The sequence below is a fragment of the Heterocephalus glaber genome, unplaced genomic scaffold, assembly GCF_053883595.1.
Source record: "Heterocephalus glaber isolate CG9 unplaced genomic scaffold, H.glaber_assembly_v1.0 deba00000331, whole genome shotgun sequence".
Lineage (NCBI taxonomy): Eukaryota > Metazoa > Chordata > Mammalia > Rodentia > Bathyergidae > Heterocephalus > Heterocephalus glaber.
The window spans coordinates 15,697,253-15,719,883 of NW_028258142.1; the positions used below are offsets into that span (position 1 = coordinate 15,697,253).

The following is a 22,631-nucleotide window of genomic DNA, read 5'->3' on the forward strand; positions in this document are numbered from 1 at the left end:
TCTGTTCCATAAGCCATCTAGTCTGATATATTGTCATCACAGTCTACAGAGATGAATAAAATACTGTATTTTTTTATCTTTCTCAAAATATTACTTGTTTCTTTTATGACAAGTCAGTGTTAATTGTAGTTCAAATTGTTCTAAAGTTTCTGGGATTTGAAGAAGAGGAAATCATTTGATACAAACATCCAGAACTAAAATTAATACAAATTTATTATAAAACTAATGAGCCATATTTTGATGAAAGGTATATTTTTTTAAACATTTGTTGAAACAATCTCTTCCTACTTATTTCTACATGTATCAATTACTTATTTATTTTATTTCAAGTGTGTCAATTATCTCCTTTAATATAAAAACACCTTTCAAACTCATAAGAACTTCTGAAGATCTATGCAGTATTGAGTATGAAACAGAAATATTATAAGCTCTAAAAAGGAATCATTAGCAGTAATTACCATTACTGAATTATTTCAACATTAAACACAATTTTTCACTGTTTATATTTTGACTGTAAATATATTAAAATGAAAGATATTTGAGTGTAATTTCTTTTGGTATTTAATATATAGGAGTTTAAGAGTCCATTTTCTAAAAAGAATGATTTATTTATAATTATAGTGGTTAGGTATTTGGGACCCAAGTTGATGATATAAAACAGTTCTTATTTCTAATGCAGGATCAGTACAAAATATTCTTGGAATTTTTGACTATAAAGAATATTATTGCATAGTTCTGGAAAAAAAAACAATATCAATGTCACTGAGACATTCTAAGCTACTGTGATTTTCAGAAACATGACAAATTACTATATAAAATTATGCACATTCTTAACACCATTATACATTTTAATTTGGCCAATGGTATATAAATGGACAATAGATTATCTTGAATCGTCTGTTATGTCACCCTTACAACAGTGATATTATTTATTCCTATTTGTAGACATGGCTAACAAAATTTTACTCCTCTTTCCAGATTTCAAAGCTTCTGGATACTGCTTTTTTCAGTGGAGGAAACTGGAAGACACCATCTTAACCAAATGACTAAAATCAACATCACTACAAATAAGTCAGATCAACATCCTGTACCAACTGATATGGTGTGCTAAGAAGTGTAGATGTTACTTTTGCAGTACTCTTGACAAAAACACATCTCCTGAAATGTATTCATTAAAAAAGAGAAATGAAACAAATACACAATGTGAGATATTCTAGTAAATTACCAATCAAGAATTGTAACAGAAGACTGAAGCACTGTCACAGATTTGAGAAGTCTAAGTAGACATAACAAATTTAAAAAGGATGATATTAGATTGGTTCTCACCAGGAAATGTATTTTATTGAAATAATTAGCAAAATTTGAACATGGTCTATCGATTATTGTATGGTGTTGTGCTAGTGTTAATTTCCAGTTTTACATATTTACTGCCATTGTATAAGATTTGTGAAAGCTGAACTTGCAAACAGTATCTTACAATCTATTTGTACACATAAAATCACTTAAAAATAAAGTTTTAAATTTTTGCCTATTTTATTTTCATTTGACAAATGAGGAAATTAAAACTTATTGTTTATGAGCCTTGCTCAAAAGAATGACAAAAGTCAATCAGTTTCTGCTTACTAATCTTCCTACTCTGTGAAGTTTAACCTACTATTACTTTAAAAGACTGCCCTGCATTTTTTTAAAAGGATAAATCCTTTCTGTCTCTCTCTCTCCCTCCCTCCATCCCTCTCTCCCTCAGTCCCCCCTCCTTCTCTCTCACCTCTCACTCTCCCTTTCCCTCTTCCTCTTTCCCTCCTTCACTCATTGGAAGGCTGGATATTAAAGACCTTTTTAAAAAAATCACAAAGGTACAAACCCTCCTACCCTCATGAACATATGTATTCATGGATCCATCTGTTAGCTCCCTGGCTGAAGTTCAGCTCTAACATTTATTTATTTTTCTTTGTTATCTGGTTACCTGCTTTGGCTTATCAACTAGAATATGCACTAGATAAAAGGAATCCCTTTATTTTAAACTCTTAAATCTAACACACAATTTATCACATAGCTGCATTTTGACAACTATTTGAAAAAGAAATTAAAGAGATAAAGAGGAATAAAGGGAACAACAGACAGCAGATTTAGCAGCATGCAAACTAGAATTTTCTGTATACAATGTTAAGCATATAAGCCGAAACTAATGGTTTCTCTGGAAATAAACCTAAGATTTATAATCTACGTAAACCAAGAAAAATGAATAGGATAAAATTTCCCCCAATATAGTGCTTGTCTATATATCTTTAAACCAGGAAAGGCTGGATGACTGTCCTGCTGTTATCTAATTCTCCCACGTGCCTTAGCCATGAAGACTGCAGCGGGGTCTGTGGCTGTGTGTCAGTGAGCCCTGAACATGAAGCTTAAACAATTAAAGTTTACATTATATGGAAAAGCTTGAATCAATATTTCAGTTTATGTCCCCTCTTTTGCATTAAAAATCTAACACAAATACAACATAAAATCACAAATCTTGTAGACTAAATTTTATTCTTTATTTTTATGACCTCCAGTTATAAGCAAGTGGAGAGTGTGTATAAACGCAAATAGATGTGAAGGACAGCATTTTTTGATAATTTTGATTTAACATGGAGAGAAGGGGAAATTTAGAGCCTAACCTAAACTATGTACAATTAAGAATATAACTGAAAGTTCTCTGCTTCCTTCACCTTGTAGTTGCACCGTTCCATCTGATGAAGCCTAAGGGAATTACAATATCCATTTCTATCTTAAAATAGCACTGAAGGTACTTAACAGTATTGAACTGAAATAATTGTGGATTTCTGCATTTTAGTAGTACAATGATACATATTGTATTTTCAATATGGTAAAAAACACAAAAATGATAAATTATTGATTTTATGTTTAGAAAAATGTATCTAATACTATATAGTTACACTGGAATACTTCAAAAGTTAGAAATGACTGGTAGAAAGTATTTTTTAAATCTGAATTTATTTGCATTCCACAGGGCTAATCCATGTCCAAACTCCTTTTGAAACCACCAGGAGCTTCACAATTCTATCAGCAAGCTAACAAGAAGGCAAGAATAAGGGCCTTTACAAATTAACTCGGGTTATTAAGATATTATGAAAATGGGTTTTCTATACATTCTTAGGAAAACTAAGCTGTCCCTGTCTTCCCTTAACTGACTTCCCTGACTTTAGCCAGGATGCAAATTTAAAGTATATTTTCTCTGTTCTTTCCCCAGAGTCTATAAAATGTAGATCTTTTACTATGATAAATATGTTCCTCCCTCAGTAATTAATACTTGGGATTTATTTTTTTTTTCTGTATAAAATATAAAATTTCTCAGCTAAGGAATCTAATTTGTAATTCAACTTCTATTTTCATGATGAAAATTTCGTTTTTGGAACACTGAATGCAGCTTTAGAAATCAGGAGATAGAGAACCTCTTCCTAAGAGATGCTGAAGTGTAATGAAATGCATCAAAAATGATCACCAAAATTTTCAAGCAAGGTTCAATTTAAAGGAAAGTGAATCCTGAATACTGAATTTCTATGTATTTGATTTCTAAAAGGGTAATAGGTATAAATTCTCCCTGAATAAGAAAGGAAGAAAGGAGAGTAGCAAAAAAGGCAAGAGTTATGTTCACAGGGAGGGAAACCGACTGTGCAAGATGCAGAAAGTGCGCAGCTCAGTGAAAGTAACAGCCTCCAGCGCAGCCATGGGCTGGCAGCCCATTACATTTAGGAAAGATGAAAAACACCCAATACTAGGAACAGAGACTAGCTGGTTTTGTAGAGGGATTTTTTTTTTTTTTTGTAAGATGGTTAGGCTATGGGAAATGCCAAAGTGAGGGAAAGCCCCAGATGACTAAGGGCAGTGTGATCCAATGAGATGAGCAGAAAAATGTGACCTCCCATGGGGCAACACACAGTGGCAGCAAGAAAAGAAAGGATGCTCCACTCTTTTTCCCCACATGATGAGAAGAAAACAGGCATGACAGTAATTAAGATATACAGTCAGGGATGCATTATTGTTTTTTAAAACAAAACCCACTGAGTAAAGACTAAGGACTCCTTCTTTAAGTTTACACAGTGAAGGTCAAGAGTCAAGGAAACAGTGGAAAGCTGATGATAGAGGTCACACTAGCAGTCTAGCCTGAAGTCTCAGCCCTGGTGGGGGCTCACTCACAGAAGCATCCCTGGCTCCATCTGACAGATAGTTCTACTTTGTTCTTGGTTTATCATCTGTCAAGTAAACCCAGTAAATTAGCTGAAATAATGAAGTTGAAAGTCATATGACCACATCAACCACAGTGTTCTAATGATGAAATCATATTAACATGTCTCCAAATTTTAAGGGTAGAAAAAATGTAGACATAATTTCTGTAGTTCTAAGGGTACCCAAAATCAATCACTTCTTCAAATAATTGGAAGAAATATAAATAACATTTAGTACATAAAACAATACCTGCTTTAATTTGAGAGATCTAATATATTCCATATGACACATAAGATGATAGATTATCCATAACTGTCTATTTATAATGAATATATAGTAAAGTATAAAATGTAGAAAAGTATAAAATGTCTGTTAGCTGAATGCATATTCCAAATATTTTATAACAATTATTAATTAAAAGAATTGAATAGATGCCGTTATTCCCCTTTTACAGGCAAGGAGACTAAAATTTAATAATAGTAGGCAACTTATCCTAAGTTAATTAGCTAAGGGTCAACAATAAAACTGACATCAATCTAACATACACTGTATTTACCCATCATATGATCGAAATAAGCTCTAAAGTTTGTCAAAGTCATCACATACATCTTCCAGATTACCTAAACAGCTAGATATTGAGCAGATGACTAAAAGTGTGACCATACATATGTGAAAATTTCCAATAAAGTTTTTTATTTTCTTTTCATGATTACTTGCCTAGCCATTCTTCCCAATCTTTGTCTACAACTTTTAGTTCTCTGCTTTATAAATATTTGTCATCCTAGTTAGCACCTCCTTCAATTATATAAACAGAAGAATCAATTAATTTTATATACCTAGGTAATTAAAAATGTACTGAGGCCAAAGCTATTTTTATTTATCTTACTCAGGAACCAAACAAAAATTAACTTCACCATCTCATGTATACAATCTTTAGTACTCTGTTCTTTGTTAAAGTTTTTATAAAGAAATATAAATTGTTGGCATAAGGCCTTGTATTTTTCTCTCTGATTTATAAATCTTTGCCCTACCTCATTTTGTACTGAATTTTGTATTTTAGTTAATTAAAACTAAAAAAAAATTATAAAAATAATTTCCATCCTGAAGATTTCAGTGTGAATGACTGGGTTGCACACATATACTTCTATTAAGGGATCTTTTCTGATTCCCTCAACAAAAGAACTCCAAAATTTCTCTTTGAAAAGTAAAACATCATCTCACAATAACTTCATGTACATTTGGCACTTAAGTTACAAAATTTAGGAATTATTTGAGTATAAACATTCTGAATTATGAGAAATACTAAAAAAAATTTAAATTGCCTTTGTAGAATTTTATAATGATATTTAGCTTTAGAATACCAAGCTGAACCAGACAGCTCAACTTCAGACCTAATTAATAGAAATATTTTTGGTATTTTAAAAATTTTCCATTGTCACGAAAAGCAGTTTCACTTAATAGCTTCTGATTCTTTTTGAATTGCAGATCTGTCCATTGAAGAAAGTTGAATATATTTGTTAAATGTGCATTAAAAATAAATGAGATTGACAGCTAGATTCTTAGTCAATAAAATATATTATGATTACAGTTCTCTTTTTCTAAAAAGAATATAAATTACTAAAGGGTGGGAGAACATTTAGTACATATATAATTTATATGACCATACACTGCTGAAAGAGATTGGCTATGAAAAAATGCATGTGCACAAAAACACTTGTGTATTTATATATGCTTTCTGAGGAAAATGAAATATTATCATTGGTCCTAAAATAATCCTAGTCCATTGGCCTAGATATCATAAATTTATTTACATCTTTCTGTTTATAATATAGTACTAATCAGTATTTATAAAATATAGAGGCACAGTAAAGAAATAGTCATCAATATAATAAATATTACTTTGAATTATGTAAATGGCCATCCACAAAGATGTTTTCCCCCTTTCTTAAGGTTCAAATGAAAAAAATGACCCATGGAATAAATAATCAAGATTCTTTAAAACAGTTCAAAGTTTACAAACTTGTAGATAAATTCATCAGTTAGCTATGTTTTATTTTATGAGGAACAGAAGCATAAAACTGACAGTGAAGAGTAAAATAAGGAAGTCTATATTTCTTGCTGATATGCCCTACTTAGAAAACTTTCACCAGAGATAAGAAATAAATTGAAAAACTTAGGAAATCTTTAGAAATTTAAAAAGTCTGTAAACTGGAAAATGATATATGGATGGTAGAGTAAAAGTCATGTATAGGACTTCAGAGGAAAGTTTCCTGCCCACATACTCAGACAAAAGCAATCTGTGGAAAAAAATGTAAATTTAGCTACAATTAGCCTGTAAATACATTTACCATGAACAGCTCATCATTTGCCTATGTCATTTATAATTGACTAAAGCTCATGTTCATCTTTAACTAAAAGGAAATTTTAAAAAGAAAAAACAAAAATATCTATGAAACAAACTGTCACAAAAAACAGGTTTGTGTGTTAATAATTTAGAACCACAGGTTCAATTACTTCACTTTTCACTTTCTAAATCATAAGTGTATCACTTCTCACCCTTTTGGCTAAGATAGAGTATAGTATCTAAATCATAAGTATTAGGATATACTTGATATATAAACATAGATGCATGGATACATGAAGAGCAGCTAGAAAGTCAGTTGGCATTAGAACCTATTACTCTTCATCTCTTACTGAATAAATTTGTTCTACTTTCCATGGAAAGAGTTTAGCAGTGTACTACCATAATGGCAAAGCAGACCTCTGGGACTTCTCATTTGTTTTTAGGAATAAAGCATTGCTCTTTAAATTATGACTTTACTGTACTAGACAATACTCTAAATACAACTCATGCATTCTTTCATAGGAGTAATGTTTTACTTTGCATCCTCAAAAGCAAAAATTAGCAGTTCTTAATCCTAACACAGACATTTACAACAATCATTTGTAACTTTGAAAGGCCGAGCGCCCTACCTTTCCTACATAGAGGGGGTCAGAACCCATGTATTCTTCCAGTACAAAGAACTGATTCCACACCCAGCTGCGCTTGGTCCGGGACCTTCCTGATTGGAAATAGGGCTTTGATCTAGATCTTGAGAGCTCTGCTTGACTCATCCCAGAGAAGCACAGGAAAAGAGCAATTAGCTGCAATAAATGGCAGAGCTCCACTTTGCCCAACTTCATCTCTTTTTTTTTTTTTTTTTCTTTTTCCTGTGTAAGAAAAAAAACTTGACAAGAGAAAAGGCACAGTTCCAGCTGGCTTAGTAGCTCTTGCCTCCGGCAGGGTGTCAGCTGAGAGTCCAGAGATAATAATTTGTAGAGTGTTGGATTGGAAGATGTCACCGCTGCTGAATAGCTTTTGCCGAAGAATGGTGTAATAGGTACCTATCAGAACAAAGAGAAGACCTTGCATCAGAAACCAAAACACATTAAAACATTTAGCTTTCATTTACTCAATACTGAATTTCCCAAAGTATCATTTCTTTACTAATTAATATATTCATATTATATTTAGAAAATATCAATAACTATTGCCATGTTTTGAAAGTTACATAAACACTGCTGATGTAGAATTATCTTCATTCCAGGATACAACCTTAAAATTTCATGTTTCTCCTAGGACATTTTATTTGAACATATGGTTTATTTTACACAAATGTAGCGTCATCATTTAAAAAGTTATTTTAATGTTAGCCTTTTTTTATATTACAGACAGTTTCATTCATTGGTATTAGAATGCAAAAGCAAAGAAGCTCAAAGCAGGGATTTAACCAAATGGGAAGGACATATGCTGGTTTAAATCTCTTCCATGAAACTGCAAAGAGAAATAAAAAAGTATGAGGTGATTCAAAACTGGTTGATTGATTCTGAGTCACAGAACACCAGCTGTTTTGATGTGTTCTGATTTGACTGTGATCAGTTGAAAAACTTAGTAGTTTTCATTTTTAACTTTTCAAACTTATTGTCATGTATGCCATGTAGCATGTTGAGTTATGCTGCTTCGCTGACATTATTTGCTACACAACAAATATTTATTGAACATTTCACAGTATAGCTTGTGCATAGTAGGGCTTTCCTGAATAAACATTTATGGAAGTAAATTATAGTACTGATCAACAGATGAGTGAGAATACTAATCTATATTTGTGAGACCCATTGATTGCTGGCCTGCACCCAGGAGGTGCTTCAGTAACAGAGCGAAAGAATCCTTTTATTGTACTGTCTTTTTATTGTGGTCACATAATTTTGATTATGCAAGTTATAAAATCAGTTACCAAAAACATCCAAATATACCCCAAAACATAGAGGAATGAGAATTTATGACAAGGATGTTCACTATGTTTAACTTTGATTTGTGAATTCATTTCATTTACCATAAATAAGTCAACCATGGGATGATTAAGGAAGAGTTATGAATGTGTGTGTGTGTGTGTGTGTGTGTGTGTGTTTGGTTAACAGAGAAAAATATAGTTTTGAAAACATGAACCCAAAATATATATCCTTATTAAAGCTAAAAGTATAAAATCCTTATATTATAAACTTTTCCATCTTTCCAACCATCTCTCCTTTAATAAAAGTGCCTATTACTCAATAGACAAATATTTCTGACAATAAAGTTGCTTAATAAAATATATTTTATATATTAAATGTGAAAGAACAAAACACATAAATTTATTAATTATATCAAATAGTTCACACAACTGGAAGTACTAAGGTACATTGACTTTGAGTTCGGTAAAACCAACACCTACATTTTTAAAATAACTCTATAAAGTTTTGATATACCAGAGGGCACTTCAAAATGGTCAAGAGTTCAGCAAATCTATGTGTGTTGAGAAACAAGAGAATGAGTAACTTTTAGTGTAGTATATTATCTGCAGCCTGTGCAGTGAATGCAATCTCCCCAAATCCAGTTACCAGTGGCAACGTAGAGTGGGGCACAGAGAGGGAAGAGAGGGTTGGTTAGTGAGTGCAAAAAATACAGAGAGAACGATTCAATTCTAGGATTCTATTTCTTTTTTCTTTTTCTTTTTTTTTTGGTACCAGAGATCGAACTCGGGTCCTTGCGCTTGGGCAGCAGGTGGCAAAACCACTGAGCTAAATCCCTGGCCCAATTCTAGCATTCTATAACACAGTAGAATGAGTAAATAGCTAAGAAGACAGGGATTTGAATGTTTGATTACAAAAAAATTAATGTTTGAGGTGATACCTATGCTATGTTGATTTGATTATTACATGTTGTATATAAGTATCCAAGTATCTCACTATACCCAGTGGATATATACTATTGCTATGCATTAGTATAAGATTTTAAAAGGAGAAAAAAGTTTACTTTATTTAGAAATCATCCTAAAGGGCTACCTGCTTTAGACTTAGATTTATAAACAAGCAGTAGTGTACAGTTGCCCCCAGCTTAATTCAAAAGTTCATCATGCAGAAGTCTGAAAGCCTGGCTCTCCTGAGGTAAAGAAGATAAACAGTTGCTAAAACTAAGAAATAGCACACTGGCATATCGATTAGTCTAATGCCAAAGCAGAAATTACGAAGAGTGGCCATCAGTATGAGTGCCATCAGTTTGAGGTGGAGTTAGTTCATGTAGCTTCCTTCATCTAGTGGCAAACTAGGGTCTGAGAGATGTTTAGAGTTGCCATTCTCATTTCTCTAGAAAGAATGAACTTTCTCTTGAAAACAATGGCATTAATATTCTCATCTTTGATCCTTAAAACAGTGTTTTCAAATTGCAATATAGCCAAATTATATTATTTAGACTACTTTATGAATTGAGTATACTTGGTGACAATGAGTTTGTGTGAATATGTATTCCATTTATGAAAGGATTAAATAGCAAATGAGCTTTGAGAATTCAAATATCTTAGGAGTTATTGTAAATCCATCCTGATAAACACAAAAATAAACACAAAATATCTGCATCAGAGAAAGACTCAAATTATGGGTCTGTCATGTCTTAGCTATGCAATCTTAGATAAATAAAATTGTAAGAAGTTAAGATCCAGGATGAAGCCTCAAGATTTTCGACTATAAAATGGAAAAGACAATAATGGCATCTTCTTCACAGGATCAAATAAGCAAGTCATGAAATGCTATGGATGGTGCTTGGTACATTCCAAAGCAATTTAAAATAGTTGTTAGGATTACTATTATTATCATATATTTTAACTTTGAAACTGGTTATAATAAAATTAAAGCTTGTTAAGTGATGTTAGTTTTTGTTCTGTCATCAATATTAAAATATATTAGGTGGTTCTTTAAGTAAAATCATTCTTGATTGCTATAGCTGATGTCAGAGAAATATACGTTCATGAATCAAAAATCTACATAGATACAGAGGCACCAAAATATATATATTTATATATATAATTATATATAAAAATAATATATAAATATATATAATTTATATTTATATATAATTATATATAAAAATAATATATATAAATATATATAATTTATATTTATATAAAAATATATATATATTTTCGTAAAGACACCCACTCTGTAATGAGTTATAATTCAAAGATCGGTATCAGAGTTGGAGAAGTTTGAATTTACATAGGGATCCACTGAAGAGGAACAAAAGAAACATCAGTTGGACTCAAGATCAGATTACTAGAATCTTTGTACTGCAGAATCCCTCGATTGCTATACCTTGGATCCCCCTGGAATTTTTCATATTTATAAAATGAAGAGCTGGTAAAAATCCTATTGTAAAGTCTAACTTTTTCTCCAAGTATTACTTTTACAGACAATTATACAAAACTGATTGTCTTAGGTTTTTTTAAAGTGATAATGAAGTGCATACTGCTAATTATTAAAGATAAGGGGTAGGTATGTATGAGAGAGTGATGAGAACGTACAAAGAAGTGTTCAGTCTGTTTAAAACATGTAGCATGGTCTTTAACAAGAGATATTTATTTATTCTTCTGCCTCTTGAAGATTATTTCTCTTCCACACAAGATTGAACATTTATGTAAGTAACCGGGAAATACCAAAGAAGAGAGTTGTAGAACATGCATGGGTGACAGCTACCAAACATATTTGTGAAGTGAAGATGCCTGGAAGCTGAGTAGTATTTCATTTCAGTCAAAAGTTTTATAAAACAACTACCATGCACATAAACCTTAATGAATGGACACACTCCATCTTCGCACCGAACAGAACAAAGGTAGGCACATAACTGGCATTTATAAAATGTTTACAGACTGTTTGTATTCATTAGAATCTACTAGGTTCTCAATATAGGAAATTAACCATATAATAAATTAATTCTATGGTATGTATACCATGTTTTTGAATCAGAATCACTTTGGGAAACAATTCCATTGTATTTTTCTGCAGTGTTGGAAATACTTGCCAAACTCTAGAGCCAAGTTTTCTCTATTTTGTTTCAAGGTCTACAAGATTTCAGCAAAATACTTTAATGAATTTTGTGTACATTGTTAGAGGAAGAAATTATCCTTCATAAGGCAGACAAATGCCTCTCTGAGACCCTTTTTGGAGTACTGGGAAAACCAGACAATGGCTCTTGGATAATTGTAATTTGGAATTCGTTTCATAACATGTTTATCAACCTTTTTGAGGAGTTATCAACGCTGTCAGGAACATACATCTGAAATGGCAGTTGGGAAGATTTCTGGCTCCATATTAGCTCACCCTTGCTTCATCATTCTTCTCTAAATCCCTATTTCCTATTCAGTCACAACAGTTTCTCAAGGTAAAGGAGAGTGTAGCCATTCAACCAAATTTCTCCTGTTCTGAGCTCGGTTATCATGTCAGAAAGAAGAACCTGGAAAAGTTATTTTTTTTAAAAAAACCTTCAATTCTGTTTGTGCTTGTCAAAAAGAAGTAGGCAACACTTAGTTTTAAAATTTCTTTAGGCATTACATAAACTGTTCTATCAGTTTTTCTGTCTTCTTAAAAATATTAGCATATATAAAGGTACTAGAAGAATATTTTTACATACAACTAAACTTGGGTAGAGGATAAATCACAATTGTCAACTTTTCACAAGGGGCTAATTTGCCTCAAAATCTGTGCCCCCAAACTGAAACTCTGCATCCTGTCTGAGACACCTGCACAGTTCATGTTCTCCCTTTGTTCTACTTTCTCTTCTATTGAGTTTCCCATAGAGGAGTTAATAACACCAGGTATAGAGACCTTTCACCACGCAGGATGGTTGGCATCCTGCCCTGGTGAGAAGGTTAGGAGAGTGACCCTCTGGAGATTTGTACCGCGGACCTCTTCACTATTGCTAGCAAGAAAAAGTGCACAAATACATGCTGGCATACAGTTGAGATAACTTCTACAGACTCATGTCAACTTCTGGACAGTTACAAATGTGGTGCATTAAAACTCTGAGGGAAAAAAGAAAACAAGGAAAAGCAACATCTGTGCAGAGAAATGAATGGGGTCAACCACAGGTGTTTGCAAGAGTACTGGAGATAAATGGAAACAAAGTCTTTGCAAATAAGGAAGGGTGGAGAGGGGGAAAGGAGCACAGGGAATGGGGAAAAAGCAGGAATGGAGCACAGGGAATGGGAAAAAACCAAGATACATCATGTACAGGTACAAGCATCCAGTGATAAATGTGATCATATTGTATACCTAAAATGTACCAATAAATGAATTTAACCAAAAAAAAAAAAAAAAGAAGAAGAAGAAGACCCCCTAATGCCTAATTAGAATCCAGAAAATTCTCAACAAGCTAGAATGCCAGCCGGCATTTAATAAGGGGAAACTTAGTAATGAGGTAGGGGATGTCTTGCACTTGAGATTCAATAAATAAATAAAACAAAATAAACTGCCAAATGTGAAGAAAGGGGCCAGCGACTGCCTTGGAGTTCAGCACTTCAAAAGCTAATCAGACTGAAGCAGATTTTGTGGAAAAATGGGGTGCAAAAGTGGGAGCAGCGATCAGTTTCTTGCCTCCTGCCACTGTTCATTCAGAGGGATGTGAATCAGACACAATGAATGGCCAGACTGCACAGTGCAAGAAAAGTGTGAGTTAGCTAACAGACGGATCTGGGGAGACTTGAGAATTCTCCATAAATACCTAAAATTCTGGCACATGAAGAAGGATTGGGCTTGTCATGTATGGCTCTGAGTAGTGAAATCAAGATAGGTGGTGGATGCTTCAGGAAGAAACTGCAGCATTAGATAATGAAGACACCAAATGTATCCATTTGAATTGGTTTAATTATAAATAATGGAAATTCTAATTGACAATGACTTAATAAAATGTTCTATTTCTTAAAAAAAAAAAGAAGAGTACTGAAGATGGCTATGGAATAATGGCTAATGTGAAATAAAGTCACCTGAGGAGAAACTAAAATTGTCGTGTTAGGGATGGTATTTTAAGGTGATATCTTGTATTTTTAAAATTTTTATAATATTTTCCAGTTTTTCCAAACTGGTTATATTAAAATTACGAATAGTGTGAGCAGCATGACACACCTTAATCAATACGCATACAAAACAGTTTCTAGAAAATGAAATGTTAACTGGGTTGAAGCAAAAGGGGAAAAGAGTGGGTGAGAATCAGGAAATATTTACTAAACCAACATCATTTCTTTCAACTGAAATCACTTAATCATGGTATCATTTGGTTTCAATTATTTTTGTTCAACTAACTGGTAAAATTTATTTCAAACTAGATTGTTTATTATCCATTTAACCTTAATAGCTAATACTATTTTACCAAAATGAATTCATTACTATAAAACTCTCTCAGATTTTCTAGTTCACTTAGCATCCATGTGAAACCACTTTAAAAGTCAGATCAAATGACTATCATGTTCTTAACCAATTGATTTGTTCTTACTTAAAAGCAATAGCTGAAAGTCTCTTACTAACAAAAATAATGTTTTTTATGCAACAGAACATCAATTCTTAATCATCAAAAGTGTAAATCTTCCAGAATCTGTTCCATCTAAAGCCAACATGTTTTAAAAAAGACAAGTAGTATGAAATCTGTCATATTCAGCTAGTACATATGACCACAAATGTAGTTTTAAAACATCCATAATCAAGAATTTATATATTCTAGCCTGTTTTTAAAAATATACACACCACTATCCATATACTATCTAGAAGTAATCTGTGCTATAATATATATATCAATTATATTAAAAGGAAATATATTAGTATTTTAGATTTTATACCACTAAGGTTAAATTATAATGGGCTTATTACAGTTGAGTATAAATAAGCAGTGGCTTATCACACTTAAACATCATTACTTCCAAATTTTCTCTAAATTCTGGGAAGAGAGAGCAGATATTCAGGTTTCTTGGAGTTTGCATCAGAACTAGGTCTGAAAATATTTTAAGATATACTCTATGTATACCATGCTGACACACAGCATATTACTAGTTGGTAATACTGCTTCAAAGAAGTGATGCCTATTTAAAAAAAATTTTTGCAGTTCATCATTACGTGGAACACGACAGTCCAAAAATAAAGATTTGCATTTCCTAGGAAAGTAACTGTAGAAATGATGTTTGAAAACTGTCAGCACATGCAATAGAATGATCCATAACAGTTGATTGCTAAAATATTTCCAGAATCTAATTGATATTTCATTTTGTTGGCCATCTATAAAACATAATGGTACCAAAAAATCATGGTTATAACAATAAAAATAAAATGAGGGAAAAATCTTGTCATTAGCTATTGGGAAGAAATTCTTATGTCCAAGACTGCTTTAAAATTGAATTGCATTTTTAAAAGCACCATACTTTCAATGGATCTTAATGAAAATGAACAATGCACAAGTGGAAAAGTAGAAATGATACCATTCCACAGCAGTGGTTAGAGGGCACTGTGCAAAAATATTACTGCTTTAAAAACCACCTTTCACTTACAAGTTCTTTGATGTAGTTTGGGAAAACATCTGTCCTTTGCTGGATATTTTTACAGTGTTTGGTGTCTTTATTTAAATTTAATGAAGACATTGTCTCCTGATTCACCCAGTTTTTTCTTTGAGACCTTCTTCTACCCTTGGTTCCCCAAGATGGCAGCCACCTGTGACCACGAGGCCTTCCCTGTGATTTCTGTCCACAAGTTAGAGTAATCAGCTTTGTGTAATAGATATTACTTATTCATAGTTGCTTTTATTTATTTTTAAAGTAGAATTACTTAATACATTTTTGGAAATGCCTAAAGGAAAAAAAAAGATATATTGTAATGTCCTTCTATCCATGAGTGAGCAGATGTCAAAATTCAACACTAGAGAAAAGTACACAAGATCGAGGAGTCTGTAAGAACTCTGAAAACTCCTCACCTTCACTTGATTTGGAACCACGACATTACAAGCCAAGCTATTAAGGACAATGTATGTAATACAGTTAAAGAGAATGCCATTCAATATTGAAGAATGAAATGGTTTGGTTCTCATGAGGGATCACAGAAGAAGCATAAAGAACTCCTCACTTCTGCTGTTCCTTATGTTTGAAGATTTCCGATGTGGTAGAACAATGGATGGGTAACGTATTTGAACTGCAGCAGACTTTATGAAAACCTAATCCTGTCCCTTCTTTCTTTACTACAAAATAAAATTGAAATCTGTAAAATCTTAATGAAATGCCCAAAGTCACACAGCTGACTGCAATGAACATAATTTGATGCAGTAAGTATTGGTTCAAAATTGTTCATCTGACAATTAATCTTTTTTAAGGTGTGATCTTTGAAATTTATCATCTTTCCCAAAAGCCAAAAATTAGATTGGATCATATTCAAATAATTATATGATGAAGAGTTTTAATTTTCAGGTAGGAGATCATCATGACTACTAGTCTATAGTGGAAAGGTAGGACAGAGGAAGAGTAAATATGTCTCTTTTTGTAACAAAAAGTAGAAAATGAGCAGTATGCCTCCTCATTTATAAATAACTGACCATGAAAAACTAACTTCTGATTACATTATGATGTTAAGAAGCTAACTGAAAATTAAACAAGATTCACCAGATCCCACTGCATGTTTTAGAAACAGGGAATCATCAATTCAGGAAATTATCTCAAAATTATATAGATATAGATATACAGATATCCATTTTGTTTGGCAAAATAACTATGATTGCAGTGTACCCTCTTCTTAGGTACTATATATTCTAATTTTTGAGATGACAGACTTCTGGTCTTCCCATTATTATCACTTTAGATTTAATTCTGCTCTCTTCAGCTTCTAGTAGAGTAAACAGTACTATTTAATCTGGTGAATCTATATAGCATTTAAAGTTTGTCATTATACTCAATAATTTTAATGCAAATGAAAGAGATTTCTCTTTTGTACTTAAAATGTTTAATTTTTTTCATCTTAATTAGTGAGACTTGTGACTATAAGACATGTGATTTCTCACATAAAGAAACTGTGACCAAATCAATTAGTTCCCTGGGCCACATAACATTCCAACCACAGACCACAACCTCCTATAATTAACTGGCTTAAATATGCAGGCAGGGGCCCTGAAAATGAATCACATATCCTGTAGTGTGCATCTGGCTATCAAACACAGAAAAGAAACTTCTCTAAGTGAATTGCAGTGTCAATTTCAGCTAAGTACAAACAACCTCTGCCAGGATCAAAAGAATTGAAACAGAGGGGAACAATGGTTTGTAATTATCTATAAGAAACTTACATAAATTAAAAAGTAAACAAAATAATAAAGCTCAGTCCTTCTGAATAATTTATGTAATAACAAAGTGGTAAAATTATGCATAAAGTTCATTTTTCTTAGCCTTTTTTAAAAAATAAGGGATCTTGGCTGTATCAATGTTAAATTTTAATTTGCCCTTTTTATTTACCTTGTGCCAGGTGTGATTTATTCTACTTCAATAAAAGGCATCATGTTTCAAAAATCACTACACAGAAGACCAGAAAACAAACTGTTTCAGGATGAAAATATATATTACAATCTGAAATAATTGTGTGGACAGATGTCTGCATACTCATTTGTGGTTGCAATTTTACCAGTGAGGAGACTTGCAGAATGCCAAGGCAGAAGTGTTTGCAGGGGTATCTTTCTGCAGAACCAGCAAATTCCCAGAGGAGGCACTCATGTATTGCAGGTTATAGCAAGACCTGCTCTGCTTGTCACAGGCTGTGTCACACACAGGACTCTGATCACATGTCTTCTTTCCTTGTCCTTAGTTCCCCTTTATCACCCCATCAAGGATCAGCCGATTCCTTCATTGAAGAACAGCTTTCACCACAGTCCCTTTGCAATTAACTAATGCATGTTAGCTATTTTAGAAGTTTCTGGAACTCCTAATTTAAGCTGTCTTTGAAGCCTTCCAATCAAATAAAAAAACATTTTTTTTCCGTGAGAGAACTGTGATGTGATACAAGCTGTTAAAGCAATAAATGCAAAACCTTATAAAATCCAGGAAGATTGGAATCATTCAGCAGTAAATATTCACAATATAAAGCAATTTATGAACATAGTACTTTGTAAAGAATTTCTGAAAGGTTTGACAAAGTATTTGACTCAACACAAAGATGCATTCACTTCTTCAATATCTGAGCACATTCTGAGAAGTTTATATCATCTTTACCATTTTAAAAATGCTGAATAATATGAAGACTGACAAACAAATCACCCCTGAGAGGAGACAGTAGTTTGATTTTTGGACCATGCAAGGTTGAACAGTGGCCAAGGAAATGTGCTCTCCACCTGCTCTTCCTCATTGGACAGTAAAATTCAGAGTTAATTCAAGGTTAGATTGCAGTAATATAGATGCTGTACAAGTACCCTTTCATAAGAAAGGGAAAAGGGCTCTGTGCTATTAAATCAATAAAAGTAGACTTAAGAAGAGTTGTGAGTCTGTCAACTGATTGTTAACACAATTCTAATGACCTATTGCAGCTCTCGATTGCAATAATACCTCATGTTCTGAGAGCACAATGCCCTTTATAAAAGCTGCAAACCTTGAAGGCTTTTATGAGGGTGATGGGTTGTACTGCTGATGATCATTTTCTTTATTTTCCTTTCCATAGACAGACTTTCAGCAAGCTTTATTGCATAAGACTGTTAACACACAGATGCTGCCTCATTGCTTCCACCACACTAGTTTATAAGCAAAACTACCACCAGGTTGCCACTTTGACTACCTGCCTCAGTGCTTTTGCATCTTCATTCATACTTATCAAAATAGCTCTACAAAATGCAAGGTTTAGCAGTGAATTTCTCCTTTACATAAAGTAATAAGAAAAGAACTCTGGTTGAGGCAAAGCTTCCCTGTCCCTTTAGAAGAGAAAATATTTTGAGGTGAGTTTCTGAAGGCTTCCAATAAGAGTACTTGGCCCCGATTCTCTTTCCCCTCACAACTTGTCCAAAAATCATAGGCACTCTTAAAATTGTTTTCCCGTTGCTGGCAGTGCATCTGTGCAAACTTTCTGTTTAAAAAGGCTACTATTGCTCCAGAACTCTTTCAAAATACGTATTTTTGTGCCGTTTATCTGATTTTAAACTACACATCAACACTTAGCAAAGGGCAAAAAAATTGATTTTAAATATTTTCTTTTGCATAAAATCTCTGCATTACTTTGCCATAAAAATGATCTGCCACCTTTCTGGTAAGATAATGAAGGGTGAGTCTCACAGACTATTCTCTTAAATAATCTAACGGACAATATATATATGTATTTTTTTTTGCAAAGTAAAAGATGTTTTAAGAATACTCATGCTTCAGTGGGTGCATATCTGAAGTCCTGAGGCAGGTCCTAGTGCTTTCTCAACAGTTTGCCATTTGCCTAGTGCTAGGTGAACTCACTGCTGATCTTTACTCACCTGAACTATGACATCTAAGAAATCCGTGGGGTTAAGGATTTAAAGCTCGAAGGCACAGAGAACAAAGGTCCTTTGGCACTAATCCACGCGGGAAGGTTGAATACCAGCAACTAGCCTTGTACCCTGTGCACTCACGGAGAAGTCCACCAGGCATTCGGAGAAGCAGGGCCCCTTCCCCAGCTCACACCTAAGGCACAGCCCGGAAGAGGGGAAGGAGGACGCAGAGCGGAGGCAAACCCTGCGGATGCACCGTATCAGCAGAATACTAACGACAGGAAAAAGCAAAGCAACCTTAGGTGAGTTCCACCTTCACAAAAGGCCAGATGGTTCAAAGGACTGCTGCACACACAGGCACACACCCCTGTCCAGCCTCAGACCTCTGCAGAACCCGGCAGCACAGGCTGCACGGAGCTGTGCCCCCATCAGTCCGAGGTCAAAAGAGGGGCCGGCTGTGTTCCTCTTCGAAGAGAGCGGTGTTGACTGTTTACCACTGCATTTAAAGAGCGCTGGGATATGCTCTTACCCTGAACTACTTCTCGCGTCGCACCTGGTGTCTGTAAACACCATTTTCTGGGCCAAGTTCCCGCTGCTCCATCCGCATGCCTGTCCTGCCTGGCAGAACCACCTCTCACGGCAACACACAGTAACTTGGGAGCGCCCAGGGAAACTCCACGCGGATACCCCCACCCGCTTTCTGCTCACTGATTAGTCCAGCTTCCAAATGCGCTCTGCAAGGGCGCACTTCTGCCCAGTGGCGCCTTCCCCAGCCTCTAGTAGGCAGACACACTCACCTGGGGCCCCGCTGCCCTCCTGGTGGCATCAGGCGCCAGGAACCCAGGCGTTTGCATCCGAAAGGACGCGTGCTCTGTGGTCGGGCGCCCGCGGGCGCCTCGGGACACTGCGCGCGCTGCTCCGAGCGCGGAGCGGACTGAAGGCACCCTTTTGGCACCTGCTCGGGCCAGGAGAGCAGCGACTCTTCCTCCAATCACAGGGCGCGGGGACCCTGCCCGGGCCTCAGGCGCTTGGTCCCACAGTCTCACCGCTCGTGCCAGCGGCTCAGACACCAGGTCCGGAGCTAACGGGAGCGCGCGTCCCGCCAGAGGGCGAGAGGGCGAGCGCGGGAGAGAAGGAGAGAGCGCGCCGGGGCCAGCCGGAGGAGGCGCCGAGGCGGAGAAGGAAGCTCGCCCGCAGCGGGTGGCGGCTGTCAGCGCTGTCCGAGGCCAGCTCGGGAAGCCACTGAGACTTCAGTACCTCCTGGAGACCCATCGAGGGCTGTTGGCAAAGAACGCGAAGAAGGAGCCGTCGGCCGACACGCGCGCACACACACGCGCGCACACACACACGCGCACTCTCCTCCACCTCCCTCCTGTCAGATCTGTACAGATGGATTCCTTCGCAGGAAAATAAAGAAGCGGGTTGAAAGTAGGAGGGGCTGAGGCCCATCCGTCTCTCCGCAAAGTATCTGCATCTGAAAGCATGAAGCTGGAAGAGAGTTTGGAGAATCTTTTCAAGCTCCCCTCCCCCCCACCCCGCGTCGCATAGCCCGCCTGCTTAGCTCGTCTTGAAAGCCGTTGATCAATTGAGCTCCTGAGGCATGAAGGCAAAGCCATAAAACTAATCAGAACTTACAGTGTTCTTGCTTGATAGTTTTGCCCTTTCAATCTCCTCCGACTGCCCTAGTTCTACTTTCTTTACTTGCAGAAAATTTCCTTCCCTGCTGGGCTCTCTAATACAAAACTTCCGCGGCGTATGATTTACGCGCAGGGTGGGACAGAGGACCCTCGCGAGGTCTTTTATTTACAGGGCGCCGCAGCCACTCCACTCCAGCATGCGCTCATTTAACCTGAAGTCTGGCTATTCTGTCACGGGGGTTAGGAAGGTCAACACATCATGCCTAAGTGAGGTCCTTTGCATTTCCCCCTTCCGCCAATGGAATCTGTCCTCCTTCCCGACAGGCTGGCCCTTAGCAGTGATTCTTCGGACCCTGGGACTCGGGCCCGGGCTTACTCGCATCAGCGTCTCGGATTTCTTGCGCACTCGGGCGCATTTGCTCTTCCCCCAATCCAGCTTTTTCTGGCCATTCAGCTTGCTTTCTCTTCCCCTCCCCCATGGACTCAGCATTGAAAAATAAATTCCGTGGTAATAATTCTCACGGCAAGCTTAGTTTATTCTCCTGGCAAATGAAAGCTCCCGTGCCAACCTACTTAATATTAAATTTTAAAATTTACATGTCTAACTCCAAACCTCCTTGGATCCTGGCCTGTTTAAATGTTCTTCTCAAGGCTTATTTCCACTCAACTTTCAGGAATTACACAAACTCGGGATGATTAGATCAAACATCTTTATCTCCCCTTAGGTGATATTTTGGGTTTCTCCAAGTTTTCGCTTCTCTGTCAGGGGGAATATCATTCACCAGGTACCCAGCCATGAAACCTTGGCTTTATTTTTCAGCCCTTTGAAATTTTTTCTGTGTTTAAATCTTCCATTATTCAGACGCATATCATATACTCAAGAACATTACCTTTCCTGCAGACTTACATACATTCACTTTGTTTGCCTAATGAACTGGCTTCAGGGGTATAAACTTTTCTTCTAATTGTTCCTGACTTAAAAGTCTCAGGAAGGTAAAGATTATGCTTCAGCACCACCAAGACACACCACAAGTGTGGCCCAAACTAAATGTTTTTTGAATAGAGATGTGAATGTTTTTGTACTGTCTAGCATTTAATTCTAAACGTACTAAACTGCTTTTAAATTCTTTCCTGCATGGGCCATGCAAGTATATGTGGTTATATTGAGATTGGTAATCAGGCATTATGGCATCTTCCTTTACTAGCTTGTTTTAATAAAAGTCATCTCATATTAGAGGAAAGTATTTGAAAAACATTCCAATAGTTGTTTTAGCGATACTTTCAAGTTTTCTGCAATTTTTTCTTTTTTAAAAAAAAAAATTGTGCTTCTGCATAAAATAAATCTGACTGCAGATTCAGGCTTTCATCTTGAAGCAGATGTTTCCATCCTACCTGCCTTCCTTTTTAACAATTCCCTTAAACCATAACCTCTACAGGGATTCCAAAATGGGAATGTGGGTTTCCTTAAGCAAAATGTTGGCCCTGGTTTGAATGTTCTGACTCTAACAAGTTGCTCATGCAGTTGTTCATTCTAGAGAAAGGTCTGGGTTCCTCTCAACCACAAAGGCACATCATAGGGGAGCAAAAAGGAAATTTGGGATAACACAGACGGTAACTCAGAGACACTCTTCTGCCCAAGGAGGTCAGGAATGTTTCTTCTCTGAGGAGATAGCATTTAAACTGAGATGCAATGATGAGAGAAAGGAGACTGCATGAAGAGCTGAAGGAAGAATGATTTATGAAGAGGAAACAAGGAGGAAGCATTCAAACTGAAAGTGTTGGTACATGCGAGAAACAGGAAATACTGCAAAAGTGAGGAGAACAGAGATGCAACATGCTAGAGTGATTGCTAGGAGCCAGCTCTTTCAGGGTCTTCTAGCTCCTGGAAGATATTATACTTTGTTCTTCAAAGGAAGCTAGACATAAGGAATAACAAATGAAAGAAGAGATACACAGGTTTAAGCTGTGATTCA

At 35.7% G+C, this 22,631-nt stretch overlaps 1 protein-coding gene across 1 annotated transcript in view; it reads right to left on the bottom strand.

Annotated features, from left to right (window-relative positions):
- The window catches only part of Cdh7 (cadherin 7), a 135,312-nt gene extending 114,225 nt beyond the window's left edge, over positions 1-21,087 (bottom strand). Inside the window, exons 1-2 of the mRNA XM_004858458.4 lie at positions 19,819-21,087; positions 7,201-7,611 (exon numbers count right to left, since the gene is read on the bottom strand). Of these exons, the coding sequence (XP_004858515.3) occupies positions 7,201-7,611; positions 19,819-19,875 (468 nt within the window). The 5' untranslated portion in view covers positions 19,876-21,087. The remainder of the gene's footprint in view (positions 1-7,200; positions 7,612-19,818) is intronic.
- Positions 21,088-22,631: the final 1,544 nt, after the last annotated feature.